Source organism: Haliaeetus leucocephalus, unplaced genomic scaffold, assembly GCF_000737465.1.
Source record: "Haliaeetus leucocephalus isolate CR32 unplaced genomic scaffold, Haliaeetus_leucocephalus-4.0 Scaffold577, whole genome shotgun sequence".
In the NCBI taxonomy this organism is placed as follows: domain Eukaryota; kingdom Metazoa; phylum Chordata; class Aves; order Accipitriformes; family Accipitridae; genus Haliaeetus; species Haliaeetus leucocephalus.
The window spans coordinates 3,576,611-3,595,410 of NW_010973013.1; the positions used below are offsets into that span (position 1 = coordinate 3,576,611).

The following is an 18,800-nucleotide window of genomic DNA, read 5'->3' on the forward strand; positions in this document are numbered from 1 at the left end:
TAAACCTTCATTTAAATACTCTTTGTGAACTGCTTTGTGAATAAATGGTTATAGGAAGAAGCCTTGGTATCAGGCTTAAGTTTTCTGTTGAGAAGTCTGAAACCCAAATGTTGGAAAGCCTCTTGTCTACCACAAGGACTTTTACCCAGCCCTTAGAAAGCAGAAAAGCATGGCTTTTCCCCCAGGGGAGTTTACAAATAAGGCACTTTCCACCACAATGGAAGTGGGAATTAGGTCTGCCCACCTCCAGCATTTAAAAGATGTGTCCAAGGCACAGTGAATTTGATAATCCTCTCTTGTTACTCAGCTACTACGTTTTCTGTCAAGTCCCAAAGTGCACCTCAAACTAGTTCTGTCCACTCTCAGTAGCATCACAGCACGGACTGATGCAGTCAGTAAGCCCAGGAGCTGTGAAGCAGGGAGCCAGAGCTTGTGTTTTAAGTGGTGCAAAGAATATACAGGAAAAGCCATAACAAGTACAGCCAAGCAGGTAAAAGCTCTGCAAACTGAACCTTTTTCTTCTAAAATAACCTCCTGTGGAGCTGTCTGGCATTCAAACCATCACTCCAATCTCCTCCAAGAGGATCTTGTCTCATGTGCACTTCCCCACTATACATGGGAATTTTATATATGTAAACTGTTCCTAATTTCTGAAAAAAGTGTTTTGGGATTATGAATATTCATGCTTTTAGATCCTCAAAGCCACATGAGGCATGTTTCTTTACTGGACACTTGTTTTCAGATATGTGACAAAAGACTTTCCACTATACTAACTTAGAACTGGAATTTGAGGTGGGCCAAAGACCAGTAACCAGTTTGGAAACAATTTTGACACAGAAGAGCTAATAACAGAATTTTAATATGATAGCAAAACCTTAAGTTACCTTTGAAAGTGTCTGGCTGTCTAAAAATCTAAGATAGCTTAGCTTGGCTTATTACCTTCAGCTGAAACTCTTCATTACAACTCAGCCTAAGGCAATACCAAATCTGAGCCAAAAATGGAAAAAATGGTACAATAAACCCAAAACCCAGCACCAAATAAAAACCGCAAAAGTGAACAACCAACCAACGAGGGCTCAGGCTCACCTTTCATCGTGACATTGACACCAGACGCTAGAAATAAACCTCCAAAGCGGTTGTTGAAAATCTGATTGCCTTCTAATGTTGCAGTTGCATGATTTGTTATTTCAATACCTTTATTGGGTCAGGGGAACAAAGAAGAGAAAAGAAAGTGGGAAAGTTAAATCCTTAGTGACCGTGCATTTGTACCTCTCTCATGATCCATAGTTTGTTCATTCTTTTTAAACCATCATAAACTCAGGGGGAAAAAAAGGAAAATGACACAGCTAGAAATTGCACTGTAATTTGCTATAAAACTGAGGTTCAAATACTTCTGGTGAATCCTTTCAAAGAGCTACAGCTGACATGCATGGCTTCTGGTAGTAACAATACACTACTAGTTTATCTGGTAATAAAATGGTGCTATGATCCTGTATTTTCAGGGGGGATATGATTTTTGGGTGCTTAAAGCTGTCATCTTCACATATATTTGGAAGTTTTTGTGCACATACCTTACCCTTTTTAAAATAGCTTTTTAAAAAAGTTCTCAAGATGGGCACCTAAAATTCATTTCTTTAAATCTTAGCTTTTATCAGTAACCCATGTCTTCCAAGTCATTTGTCCAGGACTGCTCTTGACAGCAACCTATCCTTCCCCCCCACCACACTGAAACAACACCTTTAGAGGCTCTTCTCAGAAAACTTGCTTCTTCTGAAAGAAAGATGGGAGAAAACTCAAGAATGTAATTTTAGTTGAAATGGAATGGAATGCAAGACGTATAGAACTGTGATCATTAAAACAGTAAGTTGCACAAAAATCACTAGCAATCATTCTTCATCTCTTCTGGAGCAGGAAATGCTCATTTTAGTAACTTTTCAAGCTTGTTCAACTTGAGATGCAATAGAAACCTCTTTAAAGTATACATTTGCTCTGTTTTCTAGGTTTTAAAGCAGTGATGAAATATTCAAACCAGCATCCAGCAGATAACTATAAATATGTCCTAGACAACTTTATCAATTACTTCTAAAATAATGAAAAAGTATTTCACAGAAAAATGAGAAGGCAGAATATGTGTTGTTTCTCAACACATATCTTCAATTCCAGAGACTGCTGTAAAGATAATTCTGGCTACAATTCTGAATTCTCAAATGATTTCTAGAATATACTGAAGGATATCCCAATCTCTGTTAAAATGTCTAAATACCATGGGGTAAAGAAACTCAAGAGTTAGCTTTGTGAAGAGCTTACTCTAAGCTCCAACACTTCAAAATTTGATTTTTGTTTTGATTTAAACACCACAAACCTGCAGCAAATCCATCGAATATTCTATTTTTCCTTAGCACAGGGTGGCTATTGGTGCTGATAAGAACACCAGCTTGAGCATTCCTGAAGATATCATTCTCTTCCAGAAGACCTATGACAGACCAACAAACATGACATTCGAGCTTGTTAACATTTCCTTACCTGTAACCATTCTGTGAAATATTTTCAAAACATCTCACGTATCATCATCCTGCTAATTCCCTTCATTTGAGGAATACCCACCAATAGCACTGAAGTTAGTGATAAAAGTTTAAAGTAATTCTCAGTATATAATCATGTAAGTGTATTTTTTCAGTGTACAGAATAGAATTTGGGATCGCATACACCATTACAGAAAACTCCATTTTATTTTTGAGGAAACACTAAGTCTTTTCATTTTCCAAATTTTTCTTCAATTTTTCTAACATCTTTCTGTTCTTGTCTTCTAAAACCAGCAGCCTGCCAAAGCAAAGCTTAACTTGCATTTTTGTTATTGCAGGACAGGATTACTTTAAAATGCTTAACTTAAAATTAAAGCTCATTCACTGCAAGTGATTATCTACAAAATATCAGAAGCTGATACCGGGACACAGAACAGTCAGGGGATTTCAGAGGAGGACCACTTCTAAATTTACAAGTATACCAGAGATTCCTTAAAGATCTGTCATTTTTTCCCCCTAAACCTTTGACACAAGTAGAACCTGAACTGTTCAGATACATGATTTTGGCTACATGACTTGAATTCAATACCATCTTTCAGTCAAATGGCAAAGCTTACAAAAGCCGATGGGATAAAAGGACTGTCTTAAGCAGCAATCTAACAGTCGTCTTGGATGAGATTAATAACCTCTCTGCCTCCCACGGATTTCAGTATTACTGATGTAATTAAAGCTAAAAAGCATCAGTGTACGTTTGTTATAACTATTTTATTACTTCAGAAGACAAGAGCTAGGTTTCTAAAGAGCACTTTAAAAGGGACACTGCTTAATCTGAAATTAAACTCTTATCCAGAATATTCAGTATAGGCCAGTAAGGGAAAAAACTACCTCTTCCCCCATTAAATATACAGATGCCTCCATCTCTTCCATCATGGATTTTATTTCTTCTTAGTGTAGGATTACTGTCTGTTTTAATCCATACACCAGCCATTGCATTATCAAAAATTTCATTGTCTTCTATAAATCCAAGCCCTAAAATTGAAGGAAGGGTGGAAAAAAATAAAATCAAAAGGGATAATAAATGGGAAGAGATAATATTGCAGAATATAAACAATTCTGGATAAGTGTGAAAAGCAAACCTACCAGAATTATAGACAAGAATACCACCATTCTGACCACCCCAGATCTTGTTGCGTCTGATTTTGGGGTTGCTTCCAGTTCTGGAGAGAAACGCAAGCAAAGAAGTAATTTAAAACATTTTACTATCTCCCAAGGCCAAACGCTTAAAACACCTCTGCAGAAACGCCCCATAGATCTCATTGCTTAAGAATCTTGCTAAATACAGTTATTTCCAAACATACAAACATATTTTAGTTTTACAGACTTCTAGTCAATATCCAGGCTATATTGGTAATAACTTACTCTTGTAAGGTGAAGCAGAGGACATTCAGACATACTGGATTTCAAAAAAAAAGTTATTTTTAGAAACAAATTTACAAGAGCAGTTAAAAAGACACAAAAGAGCAGAAACCAAGCTACCTCTGTTTTGACATAAAATGAGAATATGTTTTACCTTATTTGAACCCCTGAGTACATGTGATTATAGATGTCATTGTCTTCTAACACGCCATGTCCATTGTCATAAAAATAAACTCCAACCTAACACATCAAGAATTAAATTATTAGTTCCAAAGTAATGAAGTATAAAACCACAGAACTTTTAACTCTATGGCCCTCTTGTAACCACAGAGCAAAACTCACCTGTTTCCCACTGTGTATTCTGTTTCTCCTCAAGACTGGAGTGCTCCCTGTTGTCACCCAGACTCCAGCCAAGGTATTGCTGTAAACTTCATTTTCCTCAATCACACCTTGTCCTTTTTCATGCTAAATGCAAGACAATTTAAGAGTTGAGAAAACCTGCTAACTGCCAATACTGTTCTTCTGGCTGTACCCATCCCTCCCCAGCATGGCTTCTTAACTGTAGCAAAGTAATTCTTTTCTATTTGAGTACATGTTTTCATTTTTTTTTTCCTCCAAATAACAGTACATCATGATTTTGAATGTTTGCCAGGAAATGAAGAACACTCTGCATGCAAATCGTTATATTTCAAGGCTCTGCAGTAGTATTTGCAAATGTCTGCTAGCTGTAAGTAGAAAAGGTACCTCCCCAGTGCCATGCAATCAGATGAAAGTTGTGGTACCTGGCACTTAAACCTACACCCAGCCCTGTCCACCAGACTGACAAAAAATTGGCATGTCTCTTAAGATAACTATCTTTACCAAGTGTTTGGGCTTGAAAGTAAAGCAACAGTATTCTTGGTCAAGGTAAGCTGTTCTGGTTGCATTTACAGAATGAGTAGATGAAGCTGCACACTTGCAGCATTAGCTGAACCTTAAGTAACTTTTGGCAGAAAAAATACACAAATATTTCTCAAAATCTGGTATTGCTTAAGGGAACCTGACAGCTCTTTCAGTTCAATTAGCAGAGCCCTTGCATATGCTGGAAATTGCGCTTTATTCCTCACTTTTACAATACACGACCGTACAGCAATTGCAATGTATATCATCCTGAAGGCAAAAAAAAAAAATATTTTCTGAGGTTAGTGGTAAACACATTACACTCAAAAAAAGCTGAACAGACTTCTAGGGTTTTTTTTGTTTTTTTTTTTTAAACAATGACAAACTACTATGAAACTAAGCCTTTAAAAAGCTTTTAACCAAGAAACGGTGAAATTCTGTCATCTATCCCATTTTAAATTTTTTACTCTGTAATAGAAATAATTTAGTGACATTCGTAAGAGCCCTTATCTTTAAAATAGCAGCACCAGGTTCAGTCTATTACAATTAACCTAGTTTATAACGTAAGAAATTCAGTCATTTTAAGTACAATCAAACATTTTGCGGAGTACCCTTTTCCAATGTTTGTAAGAACAGAAAACAAGTCTGTATGCCTGTTTGTAGCTAATACTTACTACATAAATTCCACCATGTTGACCATCATGGATCTTATTGTGTCGAACTATGGGACAGCTGTTTGTTCGAATCTGTATTCCCGCTAATGCGTTACCTGTTAACAAAAAGTGTTATTTAATACAACCTACATACTCATTTTTCTCAGAATTCAAGATGCAATAAGCAAATTAACTTACCATAAATGTCATTTCCTTCAATAAGGCCTCTTCCATCACCAAAGATATAAACACCACCTTGATTCCCATTAAAAATTGCATTGCCCCTAAGAAACAAAAACATCCATCCACATTATGAAATTATTATAATACACTGTACAATACTATACATGTATGTAGTATCTAGGACTGTACAATATTCAGATTTAAAATAGTGAATTTAGGTTCTGTCACTTTGAGAAACACATACTTCCAAGTTAAAAATGCAGTTCAACAGAACACAGACAGCAATTTCATTTTTACATATACAGGAGTATTTACAGTTCATCATAAATAAATGAAATAAAATTGCAATTTTGCCATCCCCCTCAAAACTCTTCTTCTAAGTAGTAAAACATCAATGAGGAAAACGATACCTTATTGTTGGGTCGCTGTTTGAGGTAATCCAAACACCTGCAAAATTGTTTGCATAGATTTTGTTCTCTATGAATTGTCCTCTTCCTTTTTCATGAACATAGATTCCTCCAGTCTGGCCGTGATGGATTTCACACCGAACTACTGTAGGATTGGCATATGCTTTCACTTCAAAACCTGCTATCCTGTTTCTATGTATGTTGCAGCTTTCAAAATAACCCTTAAGACACAAAACATGCAGTTTCCTGTAAGAGTCCTTTTTAAGATGAAGGCTATTCCTTACCCTCCCACCCTTCTAAATACAATCCTCATGCAAGTACTTACATAGTTAATTAAAACAGCTATTGCCACTATATAATTTTTTTCCCCAAATAAAATACTGTTTCAAAGACATTGTGTTTGCATTGATAATTTATTACTGCCCATGAAATGCCAAGAAAAAATGGCAACTCTGGGTATAGCACCTCAAAGAGGACTGAAAATCAGGTTTCCTTAGCAGCAACTAAGGCTCAGACTCCTTTCAAGACCATGAAGGTGACAGATCTAATATAAAAAGGACAATGCTATGGAGAAGACTACCTACTTATTTTGAGACCCAGAACCATATATATTTGGTAAGAATATGATTTATTTCGGAAGAAGCATCCTAAATTTCTTTGAAATAAGTAGGCAGAATAAATACATATGGATGTGGGAGATGAGTAATTTTTCCAGGGCTGGATTGGTCTGAGTGGCCAAGTGGTAAACTTTCCCCCTCTCTTCTTTTTTTAAATGGTATACACTTCCATTCAGACACAGCAATAGTAGTAGTAGGCCTACAACAAAACTGTATTTAAACAAATGCTTTATAAGCAGCATAGCTATGGGGGAAAAAAAAAAAGAAAAAAAGACACCAGACATTCCACAAAGCCATCCCAGGTATGCTCCTTCTGCTGTGCCAACAAGCACTCGTGTAGCAGCACAATGAACTGGTCCATCTGAAAATTCATCTGGCAAAATGGTTGTTTTCAGCCCAGTGACTTCTCTGATTCTAGTTCATTCCAGGGCCATGCAAAGTAACTGTGTCAGTCCTTTCAGAGCATTTTTTAGAACATTTCGATACTAAAATTCAACCTATTCTTTGAGGTGAACTTTAATGGTATTATATGCCCATTTTGCCCAACTAAAAGAACAGAAACAAAAGAACTGAAACAGAGGAAGCATCTCTTATTGGAGATGGTAGATAATCGCCCAGTGATTTGTTTTAGTTTGTGGATGGCTTGGATGCAAGCTCTTGAAAGCTCAAGACTATCTCCAGCGGGCAGCTGCGGAGGGCAAGACTAAAACCAGAGCACACGACATTCAGAGCAGTACTCTGCTGCTGACGAACAACCAAAATTGCACTGTCCATTACAGCCAAGAACACACGGTCGAAAGATAACGTGAACCAATCTTAGTTCTGTCTTTTCTCCTAGATGTCTGTGTCTCTCTGCTCTGCAAAGCCATCAATAGTATAAACAATCTATATGATTCCAGCTATGGTTTTAGCAGTATCAGTCCTCATCATGCAAATGTTTACCTCTTTAGCGAACCGATAACATGTATATAGGTAAAACATCTGACCCAAAAGGAAAGAGGCTGGACCTTCGCGGATCTTTGTCACCATCACAGGCACCTCGTCCAAATACTGTTTTTCCTGTAGCCATTTAAGTCTCACTAATCATGAGACTTGTCTGACTTGCGAACTACAAAAAAGCACAATTCCTCCTACTGCTCAGTGTAACTGGATTCCAGTGTTTGTACTCACATGACCTACTACCATGAGCACCTCAGTCCTAGAGTTTCTACTACCTACCACATGGAAATTACTCAAGTTACTGCCAACCTATGTAGAAAGCACTCTGTTCCACTGTTGTATTACTTGTGTGCTATGAATTGCTAAGGGACTTCATCAAACATATTTTGATTACAAAAAAGTAGAAATACATATGGTTCAACAAGGAACTCAAGACAGCATGTACTTCTCCCTAGTCTGATGACTGCAGCCAGGAAAGGAGCTGCATTGATTAAACATCTCCAAAAAAGTACTATCAGTGTGCACAGCTTGGCTCCCCAGCCCCCTCTGGGTGACAATTAAGTCAAATGGAAAAAGCCTACTTTCTGTCAATATTCAGAATATATTTTTTTCAAGGATTTAGAATTGGATTTCTTCAGAGTGAGCCAAGATGTTTTCAGAGTTCTCAAGGAAGCTACACACTAACAGACAAGGGAATCTAAAGATCTCCTCAGAAATACGCTTTCATGCCAACAGGCAGTCTTTGGGACTTCTTATCCCCAAAGGAACCACCTTTTTCCCTCATTTTCACTTAAAATGAAGCCCTCAGAGAAACTTAAATAAGATGATGATTTGGTATAAAGTAAAACTTAATCCTCTTAACGGAATACATAATTTCAATTTAAATATTACTATACATGTTCTGGTATCTTATTTACTTCACACATCATCTTCCCGTTGAGTGCCAAATATGTTGCGACTACAGCAAGATGAAGGAAAAGAGGTATTTCAGAGGCGCTTCATCGCAGCCATTTCCGATGCCATGTAGAAGTTGCAAACAAGCAGAGCCTTTATGTGGTCAGCAATATCTTTGCAAGCTTCAGCAAGCACTGTTATTTAATAGTAAGGCAATTCTGGTACAAATACTTTTAATTCTTGAAAACAGTACCATATACTGTGTAACTTTTAAACTTGCTTGGAAATGAAGTGAAAGAGAAGGCCCCTTCACTTCTGCTCGTGTCCCAGTGTATCTACATAATATGCAACTTCAGAGAGGAACAGAAGAGGTACCTGTAGATTAATTGTACTGTGCCTACTATGTCCGAGAATACCATAACATCACTTGACAGCAGAGTAGAAGTGTAATTTCTTCAAAAAGTAGAAAATGGAGCCTTCAAAATGATTGCTCATCTACCTTCTTGAAAAAAGTAGGACCAATGATTCAGAAGAAACTAAGATTTTGCTGTAAGCCAATGTGAAGGAAGTGCTCCCTCAAAACGGGGAGAAGAAAAAAAAAATCTATATCTCAGATTCCTTTATAAGGATGACTGCTAGGTCAGAAAGTCAAGGCTTTCTGCTAGGTTAGATCCTCTATCATTCAATATTCATAAAGAGAAACTGTATTAAAAAGCCCAGTCTACCTCAAGCAGAGTTAGCTTAAGCTGAACTGCTGACTTTGAGCCGATGCAGTTAAACCCAGTGTATTTCTGCACTTGTTGAGACTGTGTCTGAACACCACCTGCGTGCACAATTATTAAGCTGAATTCAGTTAAATCAACAGAATTGCTGTTTGTCAGAAACGCGTGTTCTTCCACAGTCCTGAGCAACCACCTCATTCCCAAACTCCCTATTTTCTATGCGGTTCTCTGTTGAAACCAACAACTTCTTTGGCCCAAATTCACCCCCTAGGGAGAAGGGCTAAACTCCTCTCAAGTCTTTAAGATGGCCCCAGGCAATCCTTTCTATCTTTTCCAGCTACTACAGCCGCTCCCCTTCAAAAGGCATTGTTGTGCCTTTGAATTATATCCTCTCAAAGACGCCTTCCCTTTTATTTTTTTTGAAAATTTTTTTTAAAGTGATGAACTTCTGGATCCCAAGAAATGACATATGGGATCAGACAACATTTTCTTCTTGGGAAGTTAACAAATATTTTGTTAACAAGGAAACAGATCATTTAACTCCATACTTAGAAATGCTATTATGCATAGGGCCCACTAACACTGTTTGCAAACCCAAAGCTTACTGCCAGCTCCGTGTATAACCAGTAATACCATTAGAAACAGCCTGCTCCTTTCTTACCACTTCTGTCTAACAGCACACACGGGCTGCCCAACCTGCAGCTCTTAAGCTCCGTCCAGCTGTCGGGCAGCTCAAGCCCCAGATCCTTTACGGATACTCTGCCAGGCGGCTATTAAGGTCAGGAAGGTCAATACTCCTCCTCCGCATAGAGGGATTGCAAGCATTATATTGCCTCTGCCTCCTTCTAAGAATTATTTTCAAGTGTGCTGAGTATTTTATGTGTGTTTCGTGATGGCTTCTGGTTGTAATTCATTGACTAGCAGTAGAAGAACCTGGAGGATGCAGCACCTGGCAGTGCCAGGATTGCTTAGTAAGAAAAAGAGGCCCCTGTGATTAGTAAGGAAGAAGGAATAAAGGATGCATGTGCAAAAAAAATTAAAATATTACACAAAAATATGAAGTGTAAGGAGACCCAAAATACCTTAGCAGTAGCTTTCTGCTTGAAAAATCCTAAATATTAAAAAGTAGCTCTGTACACCAAATTTATTTAAAATACCATGCAAAACATTAGCTGTGGGCACAAGATGACAGCTACAGTGACAGAAAGCATGGGCAAGAACACACCGCTGCAGCCTGTTAAGATCTGAGCAGAGAAGGTTATCACAAACAGACAGACACCACAGTAATGGTAACGTTGATGTTTCCACATGCTACTTAGTGTACAGAAAAAGTTGATGTGATGACAAAGAAGGGTTCCTGTGCAGCTGGACAAGCTCAGATGACTTTTTACGTCAAGAATAACTCAGTAATTGAACTTGGATTGGTTTTGTTTTCTGCATTTTATCTAGTCTAACAAATACTGCTTTGAAATGCATTAGAGTTAAAACTTGTAACTGAGGGGATTTTGTTCACTGCTTTACTTCTCAGAGGAATCTTTTCCTCAGGTATTTCTAAAATGGCCTTTTTTCTTTCTCTGTCTCAAAGATCATAGTATTACAGAAACGCAGAGGTATTTCATGTTATTGTTTAACTGTGCAAGCTTTAACACTTCCTAAATATTTACTGACACTTGTATCCCCAACAGGGTAAAAAAACCAAACCAAACCAAACAAAACCCAAACAACCCAGGAGACCAAGATAGAAAGAAAGAAACAAACTGCTAAAGAGTATCTGACTCTATCAACTTAATTAAATAGCAATAATAAGTGTGACTGACAGCATAATAAATATGTTTACGAAAATTTGCCTCCCGAAGCCTGGAATGGTCTTTATTTGAGCTGGTGGATTTTATAAAAATCCAAATGCAGCATAAAGAAAACCACATTCAAGATGCAAAACAAACCCTTTATTTTTAGTGCATAGGAAAAATTTGCTATTGCAGCAAAAGGCCAACTGAGTTTTTATGTAGTCTGTAGAGAAACTGGCATAAGTTTAATTTATATTTTTTTGGACTTTATATACACACTTCTTCAAAATTATCTAATTTCTAGTATTTAAAAGACTGAACTGCCAACTAGTCACAATCACCCAAATTAGATACACAGTACTATGCTCTTCTTCCATCAAAAAGAAAAAAACAACCAATAGTGCTACGTTTCTCATTTGGGAGCAATGAAAATGAAGACTGTTATGCCTAGATCTCAGCTTTAAGTGATAAAATTATGCTTATTCTTACAGTAAATCAGAACTTCTCTGTTGTTTGCATACAACTACTAAATATAATTTATGACAAATATCTGGTAATTCATCTCACGCAACTGGCAAGAGAGGTCAGCGTAAGGCACTGAGGGCTGCCAATGCCATGCTGCATTTTTAATGCCAGCTTGTTAAACATTTGGCACAAGCACTAAGGCAAGCATCAGAATATTGCCAGTTTAAAAATAAGAGGTTAAGTTTCTACAAGTATCAAAACACAAAGAACAGTCTGAGAGCATGAAACTAAAAAACAAAGCACTCTTGAACCTTTCAGAGCCAGTACTCCAGCACAGAAACCCACGGGAAAAGAATGTGTAGGGTAGGAATTCAGGACTGGAATGTACTTATCCCACTTCAGTCACAAGCAATTAAGAAAAAAAAAAACAACCAACCAACCAAACAAAAAAAAAACCACACCCAAAAACAACAGAAGGGAAGCAAGAAGTTAACATAGCAAATCCATTAATTTGTTTAGATATGTAGGATTTGTATCTGAAAGATACCATGTCACTAAAAGAATATGTAAATATTGCCAATGCTGTCATTTCATCAACTCTATCACTAGCATGATACAGAAAAGAGGACTTTGAGATGGAGGGGACATCTTTAAAAGGAGTTTATGACTAAGAAAGATTTCAATAATATTTGCAGCTGAGATAAATATTATTCAAGTTCTCTTTAGTGTGCTAGTGTTTCCTTTAAACAAACAAACAAATTATTTCTATTCCATTTTGCTTGTGATATCACACTGATCACAGCATTGGAACAAGCATTCTGCTGGTAAGAAAACAGATCAAATACATTTTTATTTAACATGAATCAAGTGAATTCAGTCTGGCTTTTTAATTTTTTTAAATATTTCAATACTAATATATTTAATATTTATACTTCAGTACCTAAACAAAAAGCAGCTCCTAGCCAGACTTTCCAATTAACCCTCAAGCCTACATACAGACATCTCCCCTCCAGGAGTTATTGAAGCACTCTCCTTTACCAGCTTTTCTATAGCTGAAATCACTTTATTATGGGTTTCCAAGCCTGTTTAAGTCGTGAAGGGATATATGGATATATGTATTCACTGAGGTGGATTAGGAGTGCTTATACAACATGTTAATACAGCTTAAAGGAGGCAGTGGCAGCATCCAAACAATGAGATAATATAAAACAAAGACATAACATCTTAAGTTTGCCACCACTCTTTGCAAAATGGCCAAAAACCTACATCTCTAGAAAATATAAAATGATGAAAGAAATCTGTCAGAAGGCTGCCAGAAGGGCATTCTTCTGGGCTGGTATAATCTTGCTCAACACAGAACAAATATGCTCCTTAGGACGTAACTACGAGTGGAGAAGAGGCACCTAACAGCAGAATCCCACGTTTGACCTTCCACTGGCAAGAAGATTTTATGCCAGCAGCAAAAATAAAAGCACTCTGTGACCTGTTTACCTTCCACTGAGACCAGGAAGCTGCAACTAGTACTACATTGCTCCTTTACCCCTACCTCCCCAGCAACTCGGGTGGAAAGGAGAAAGGCCTCCCTAATTTCTATCCACAGTGTATTTTCTGCTAATACTATTTCCAGACTGCCAACACTCATCAAGAACCTGACCAGATCTGGGTTAGAACTAAAGCAATAAGTACTTACAAGGGAAGGAAGATATCCTAACAAAGGGAAAAGAGATCCACAATTCAGTGAGCCTAAAAACACCCAGTCAGGGATCAAAATATCAATTTTCAAAAACCAGCTGCTTCTCTTCTTCCTCTTACCCATGATAAAACTACATGGGTTTTTTTTCTGAAAGCTTGCTATGTTATGTATTAGCTATAATTGCATTAATCATTCATCAAAATTATGGAAATTTATTTCCCCAAAGAAATGTCATATTACAAGAGATTATTATTTTATTCAACAGGCATCTGATACCTAGCCAACAGTCCCCCAACACATAACACACAGGGAAGAAAATCCTCACGTAGAACTTCAGTAGCAAAGCTAAAGCAATTTAGTACCTGAATTGATAAACATTTTATTTAGGAATAAGATTATTTTTAAATGGTGGACTATAGCTTCCTTCAAGCAAGCATCGAATGAGTCTAAGTTAAAAATGAATGTCTACTGTAGTTAGATCTCTGAACATACTCAGTTGGGGGGGCAGGAGGGGAAGGTGACAGCAAGGTGAAACACATGAGGGATACAGAAGGAACAGTGGATCCAAAGGTCAGAAGATAAAGTGAGAAAATGGAAATGAAATAACAGAGGTCCGGTCTACATCCAAGCAATGTCTGCAAAGGTGTGACTTGGGACTCATCTTTCTCAGCTAGTCAAAGCCATTAGTGTCTAAAGCTTGCGTTTTTACAAGTCTTTTTTACAAGTATTATTTGTCTTTCTGTGGGACTAAGTAAGATCTACCAGCAAAACTACTACTTAGGTAATAAAAGACATTTACTTACGAAGAACATCGTGGATATAACATACCAGGTCTAATTATGGTTTCTTGCCAAAGAACAGGCCTAGCATATATTTAGCCATAGGTAGGCAAGAAGTGTGTCAGGTAGTAAGGCTAGGAACAAAACGTATGGAGGGGAATATGCACTAGTATCCCAGAGTATGTGAAACGTGCACTGGTTTGGCTGACCTCATTCTTCAGCAGCATTCTGAAATCAAGCCTGTTACAGTGAGGTTTTCATTACAGCAGCAGCACAGCACCACAGAAGAGGTTCCTATTTATCTACAGCACCTTTAAAAATGCAACCCCCAAAGCAACTGACTATATAGTTTATTACTCCCTGTCACCAAAGTTATAGGCAATCCATATGTCAGCAACCTCCATCTGGACATTGAGCCATGAACCACTACCCTCTGGATGCGACCATCCAGCCAATTCCTTATCCACCAAACAGTCCACCCATCAAATCTGTATCTCTTCAATTTAGAGAGAAGGGTGTTGTGGGGAACCATGTCAAAGGCATTACAGAAGTCCGGACATATGCCATCCATAGCTCTTCCCTTGTCCACTGACATAGTCACTCCATCATAGAAGGCCGCTAGGTTGGCCAGGCAGGACTTGCCCTTGGTGAAGCCCTGCTGGCTGCCTCGAACCACCTCCCTGTCCACCACGTGCCTTAGCATAGCCTCTAGGAGGATCCGTTCCATGATCTTCCCAGGCACAGAGGTGAGGCTGACAGGTTGGTAGCTCCCAGGGTCCTCCTTTCTACCTTTTTAAAAATGGGTGCAATGCTTCCCTTCCTCCAGTCACCAGGGACTTCACCTGAGTGCCATGACTTTTCAAGTATTATCATGGAGAGTGGCTTGGCAACTACATCAGCCAATTCCCTCAGGGCTCTGGGATGCACCTTGTCAGGTCCCATAGACTTCTGTATGTTCAGGTGCCTCAGGTGGTCATGAACCCGATCTTCTCCTACAGTGGGAGGGACTTTGCTCTTCCAGTCCCTGTCTTGCCGGCCATCCGCTCAAGAGGTATGGGAAGAGAGACTGACTGCCAGTGAAGACTGAGGCAAAAAACTGGCGTACCTCAGCCTTCTCCTCATCTGCTGTTACCAGTTTGCCAGTCTTGCTCATTGGGGGAGTACACTTTCTTTGACCTTCTGTTTCCAGCTGACATACCTGTAGAAGCCCTTCTTGCTATTCTTTGCATCCCTTGCCAAGTTCAGCTCCATCTGCGCCTTGGCCTTCCTGACCCCATCCCTACAGAACTGGGCAGTGTCCCGATACTCTTCCCAGGATACCGGTCCCTCCTTCCACTGCCTGTGCATTTCCTTCTTGCCCTTTAGTTTGACCAGCAAGTCTCAACTCAGCCATGCTGGTCTCTTGCCTTCCTTTCCTGATTTCTTACACCTGAGGATCGAGAGCTCCTGCACTGTGGAAAGCATCCTTAAAGACCTGCCATTTTAAAAGTGACTAGAAGAAAAGTGCTCATTTTGCCAGCTGGGTGGGGGGAATTGGGACTTTGTCATTCAAGCAGGAAAAACAATGATGTGGAACTGTTTGGAAGACATGCAGAATATTTTTGCTAAAACAAATCAGCAAATAATCATCTTTTATTTCAGTGGCAAAAATCCATTCTGTTTATTTCAAGGGCTATGCAAGCTCATTACTTGCTACTTTACACGTACATGGAAGTTACCACCTTCATCCATAGAAACAAACATTTTTATGAAAGAGGGCCTGAATTCTGAAATTAAATTCTGTGTTAAAAATCCACAACTAACTCCATGCTAGAAAAGTCCTCTTCCTAGAGAAGCTAGGGATGTACCCTGTTTCAGAGATTTAACATTAAAATAAGACTAAGTCTCCACAGAGCATTTTATTTCACTTTTACACCTTCCAGCACCTTATTTTTTTGTTCTGTTTCAAAGGAAAAAGAACGAAGTGATAGCGTAAATGTAAGCCTACCATTTACATCCTATTTCAAGAGGTATTTTGTCACTGCAACATAATTCAATATAACAGGCTGCCAATCAACCGTAAAAAGCTTGCTTAAACCTCTTTCAGCTAGAATTGTCTCTAATGCGAAGTTGCCCACGAAAGGGCAAGAGAAGAACAGTAGGCATATTTTAAGATACCTGTTCACATGTAAAAGCATGGGTTTGTTTAAGCATTTCTTCAATGGTAGGCAAAATTTGAAGACTTCAGCTTTGCAACATCTATTTTTCTTTCTTCAAAAGAAAACATATACGTTACCATGCCATGGTCAAAAGTGAAAACGCCGACATCACGTCCATGGTGAATGTGATTCCGTCTGATAATGGGATTTCCATGGTTTTTAACCCAAATCCCTGCTAGCGCATTATTGGAGATCTCATTGTCCTCATATATTCCCTGGTAAATAAAAATGTAAATTAAGACAGGAATCAAGAATAGTAAAAAATTTTATCGAAGTAAAGAAATTGATATCGAAAAATACCTGTGCATGGTCTGTAATATAAAGTCCAACATTTTCACAGTCGCTGATGTTACAGTGTTTAATAGTAGGACAAGCTCCCTGGCCACTAACACATACTGCAGAGCCAACTGGAAGAAAACAGTACAGTTACCATAGCTTCAAAGCAGAGAGTATTTATAAATAGTCTGGCAGTGCTTTTGCAAGAAAAGTTAGCATAAACTGATATTTAAAAAAGATCTGGCGTGCACAGTGCCAAAGCACTGCAAGCCACAGGCAGAAAAACACTAATGTCATCATTTTGCAGATGCAAAAAACTGAGGTAGGAGTTGCTTTAAAAATCACTCTGCCAAGGTTACACAGCTGCATATGATTGCCAGAATAGACAATAGTTTATATAATAATTCATGCTTATGAAAGTTCTCACTCATTTATTTTCCTATGTTAGGCCGACTGTATACTGACTGTTTATAACAAAGGACAACAGAAATATAATAAAATTCTATGTTAATTACTGCCTTATTTTACTCCCCTTTAAACTTTCATAACCCAGTACTTCAAAGAGCCCAAACAAATAATAATTTTGTAGCATACCAAGACACACGTCTAACTAAAGATGAGCAGGAGACAAACAGCACAATCTCAAGTACAGAACTACACATCAGAAACCAACAGGTCTCTTCCCAGCTGAATTACAAAGCTCCCTGCCACAGCTCCTTGGATGATTTCAGCTACCATACCATTACCCAAACCCCAAACTCTTCTCAGGCAACTAGAACTCAAACTGCTCAGGACTTTGTCAAATCAGCTCAATTCCCTGAACTCCATAAAGTATGAAAACATGAAATTCTGTGGCCGCTAAAAATCAACGGCAGATTCACAGTGATTTCAGAAAGGTAAGACCTCATCTCAGGGTATCTGGCCTACATAATGCACACCTTCCCTGCAATTAAACGCCACTAAATAAGCAAGCCAGTACATGCTCTGCAAGTACTCATATTAGCTTCTAGCAGAGTACCACAAAGACTATACTTTAATAATTCACAGACTCATTTACAGAGCCTTTTTTTTAAAAAAATCCTAAAGAAATTATTTTGATTGTCTAGTCTGACCTTATGAATAATACAGGCTATAATAATTCCCTGAATTAATTCCTGCTTCAATTCTAGTAGCAGGAACTTCAGCACATATCTTTTAGAAACACATTTAATTTTGATTTGAATATTTCCAACAACTGAGAAACCACAGGCAGCTTGTTAGCTGGTTACAGAGTTGTTATCCTGTTAATTTACACTTTAATTGCTCATCTGAACTCCTCCAGCTTTAGCACCCAGTTACTGGTGCTCTTTATACCAGTGTATGCCATACCCAACGCGTGCACATATTTAGCGCAAGCAACTGACTCCTTCAGCCTTCTCCTTGATAAAGCAACGAATTGCAGTCAGTATGTTTTTCACCACAACTGAGCTTTTCTGCTTTATCTTTTAGGACTTTTCACTGAACTGTTTCTAAATTTTCAACATGTTGCTATGGACACCAGGAAAGAGCACTTTATTCTGAAGCAGGACTAAGCAGAGGCATAATACAGTTTCTCTACTTCTGCTCAATATTCCCACAGGTGTAACGAAGGATCACATCAGTTCTTTTGGCCACTCAACTACAGCAGGGCTCATATCTAGCTGTTTACCCACAATGACTCTTTAAGCTTTTCCCAGCAATCAAGCTTCCCAGGAGAGAGGTTTAATCACTTCAAACTAGGAACAAAAACAAGTTGTGTGTATAAATTCATACTTGTCCACCCTATATGAATGTTGTTCGAGAGCCTACCTTCCAAAAAGGACAGAGCAACCCATCCTCCTTGTTATTTATAATATCTTAAGTCTGTCATCTACAAGTCTCATCTATATGCATTTACTTTCTTCTCTGCAAGTCATTGATAAAGTGGCTTAAAGTCAAGAAGTCATCTTTGAAATAGCCACAAAAAAAGCCATTTATAATTACCCTGAAAGTTACTTTTCATCTATTTAATGTATGCACTGGGATTCTGTAAAATTCTAATCTTTTAAGGCACTACATGTTGAAGTCAAATATTTTTCAAGGATCTGTGTAATTATACTGGGACTGCTACCTTCTTTTTGTCAAAGAAAGTCATCAAAAATGCTAACAGTGTGATGCAACCATTATAACTTTCTGTAAATACACATTAATTTGCTCCAACCATAAATTTTAAATTCTTGATTGACCCTGCATTTACTATCTCATTATTCTACCCAGGATCAATAGGCATTACTACTTGCTATACTTCATCCTGTTTAGTCTCCCCAGTGCTGCCCCCCCCCCCCCCCCCCCCCCCCCCCCCCCCCCCCCCCC

At 38.3% G+C, this 18,800-nt stretch overlaps 1 protein-coding gene across 3 annotated transcripts in view; it reads right to left on the bottom strand.

The window, feature by feature from the left end:
• FBXO11 (F-box protein 11) overlaps positions 1-18,800 on the bottom strand; it is a 71,160-nt gene that overhangs the window by 2,278 nt on the left and 50,082 nt on the right. For all 3 annotated transcript variants that reach the window (XM_010577762.1, XM_010577764.1, XM_010577763.1), the window contains 11 exons: positions 16,455-16,561; positions 16,232-16,369; positions 6,064-6,281; positions 5,669-5,754; positions 5,492-5,586; positions 4,281-4,403; positions 4,093-4,178; positions 3,663-3,739; positions 3,408-3,551; positions 2,363-2,473; positions 1,087-1,194 (listed from right to left, as the gene is read on the bottom strand). In XM_010577762.1, the coding sequence (XP_010576064.1) occupies positions 1,087-1,194; positions 2,363-2,473; positions 3,408-3,551; positions 3,663-3,739; positions 4,093-4,178; positions 4,281-4,403; positions 5,492-5,586; positions 5,669-5,754; positions 6,064-6,281; positions 16,232-16,369; positions 16,455-16,561 (1,293 nt within the window). The remainder of the gene's footprint in view (positions 1-1,086; positions 1,195-2,362; positions 2,474-3,407; positions 3,552-3,662; positions 3,740-4,092; positions 4,179-4,280; positions 4,404-5,491; positions 5,587-5,668; positions 5,755-6,063; positions 6,282-16,231; positions 16,370-16,454; positions 16,562-18,800) is intronic.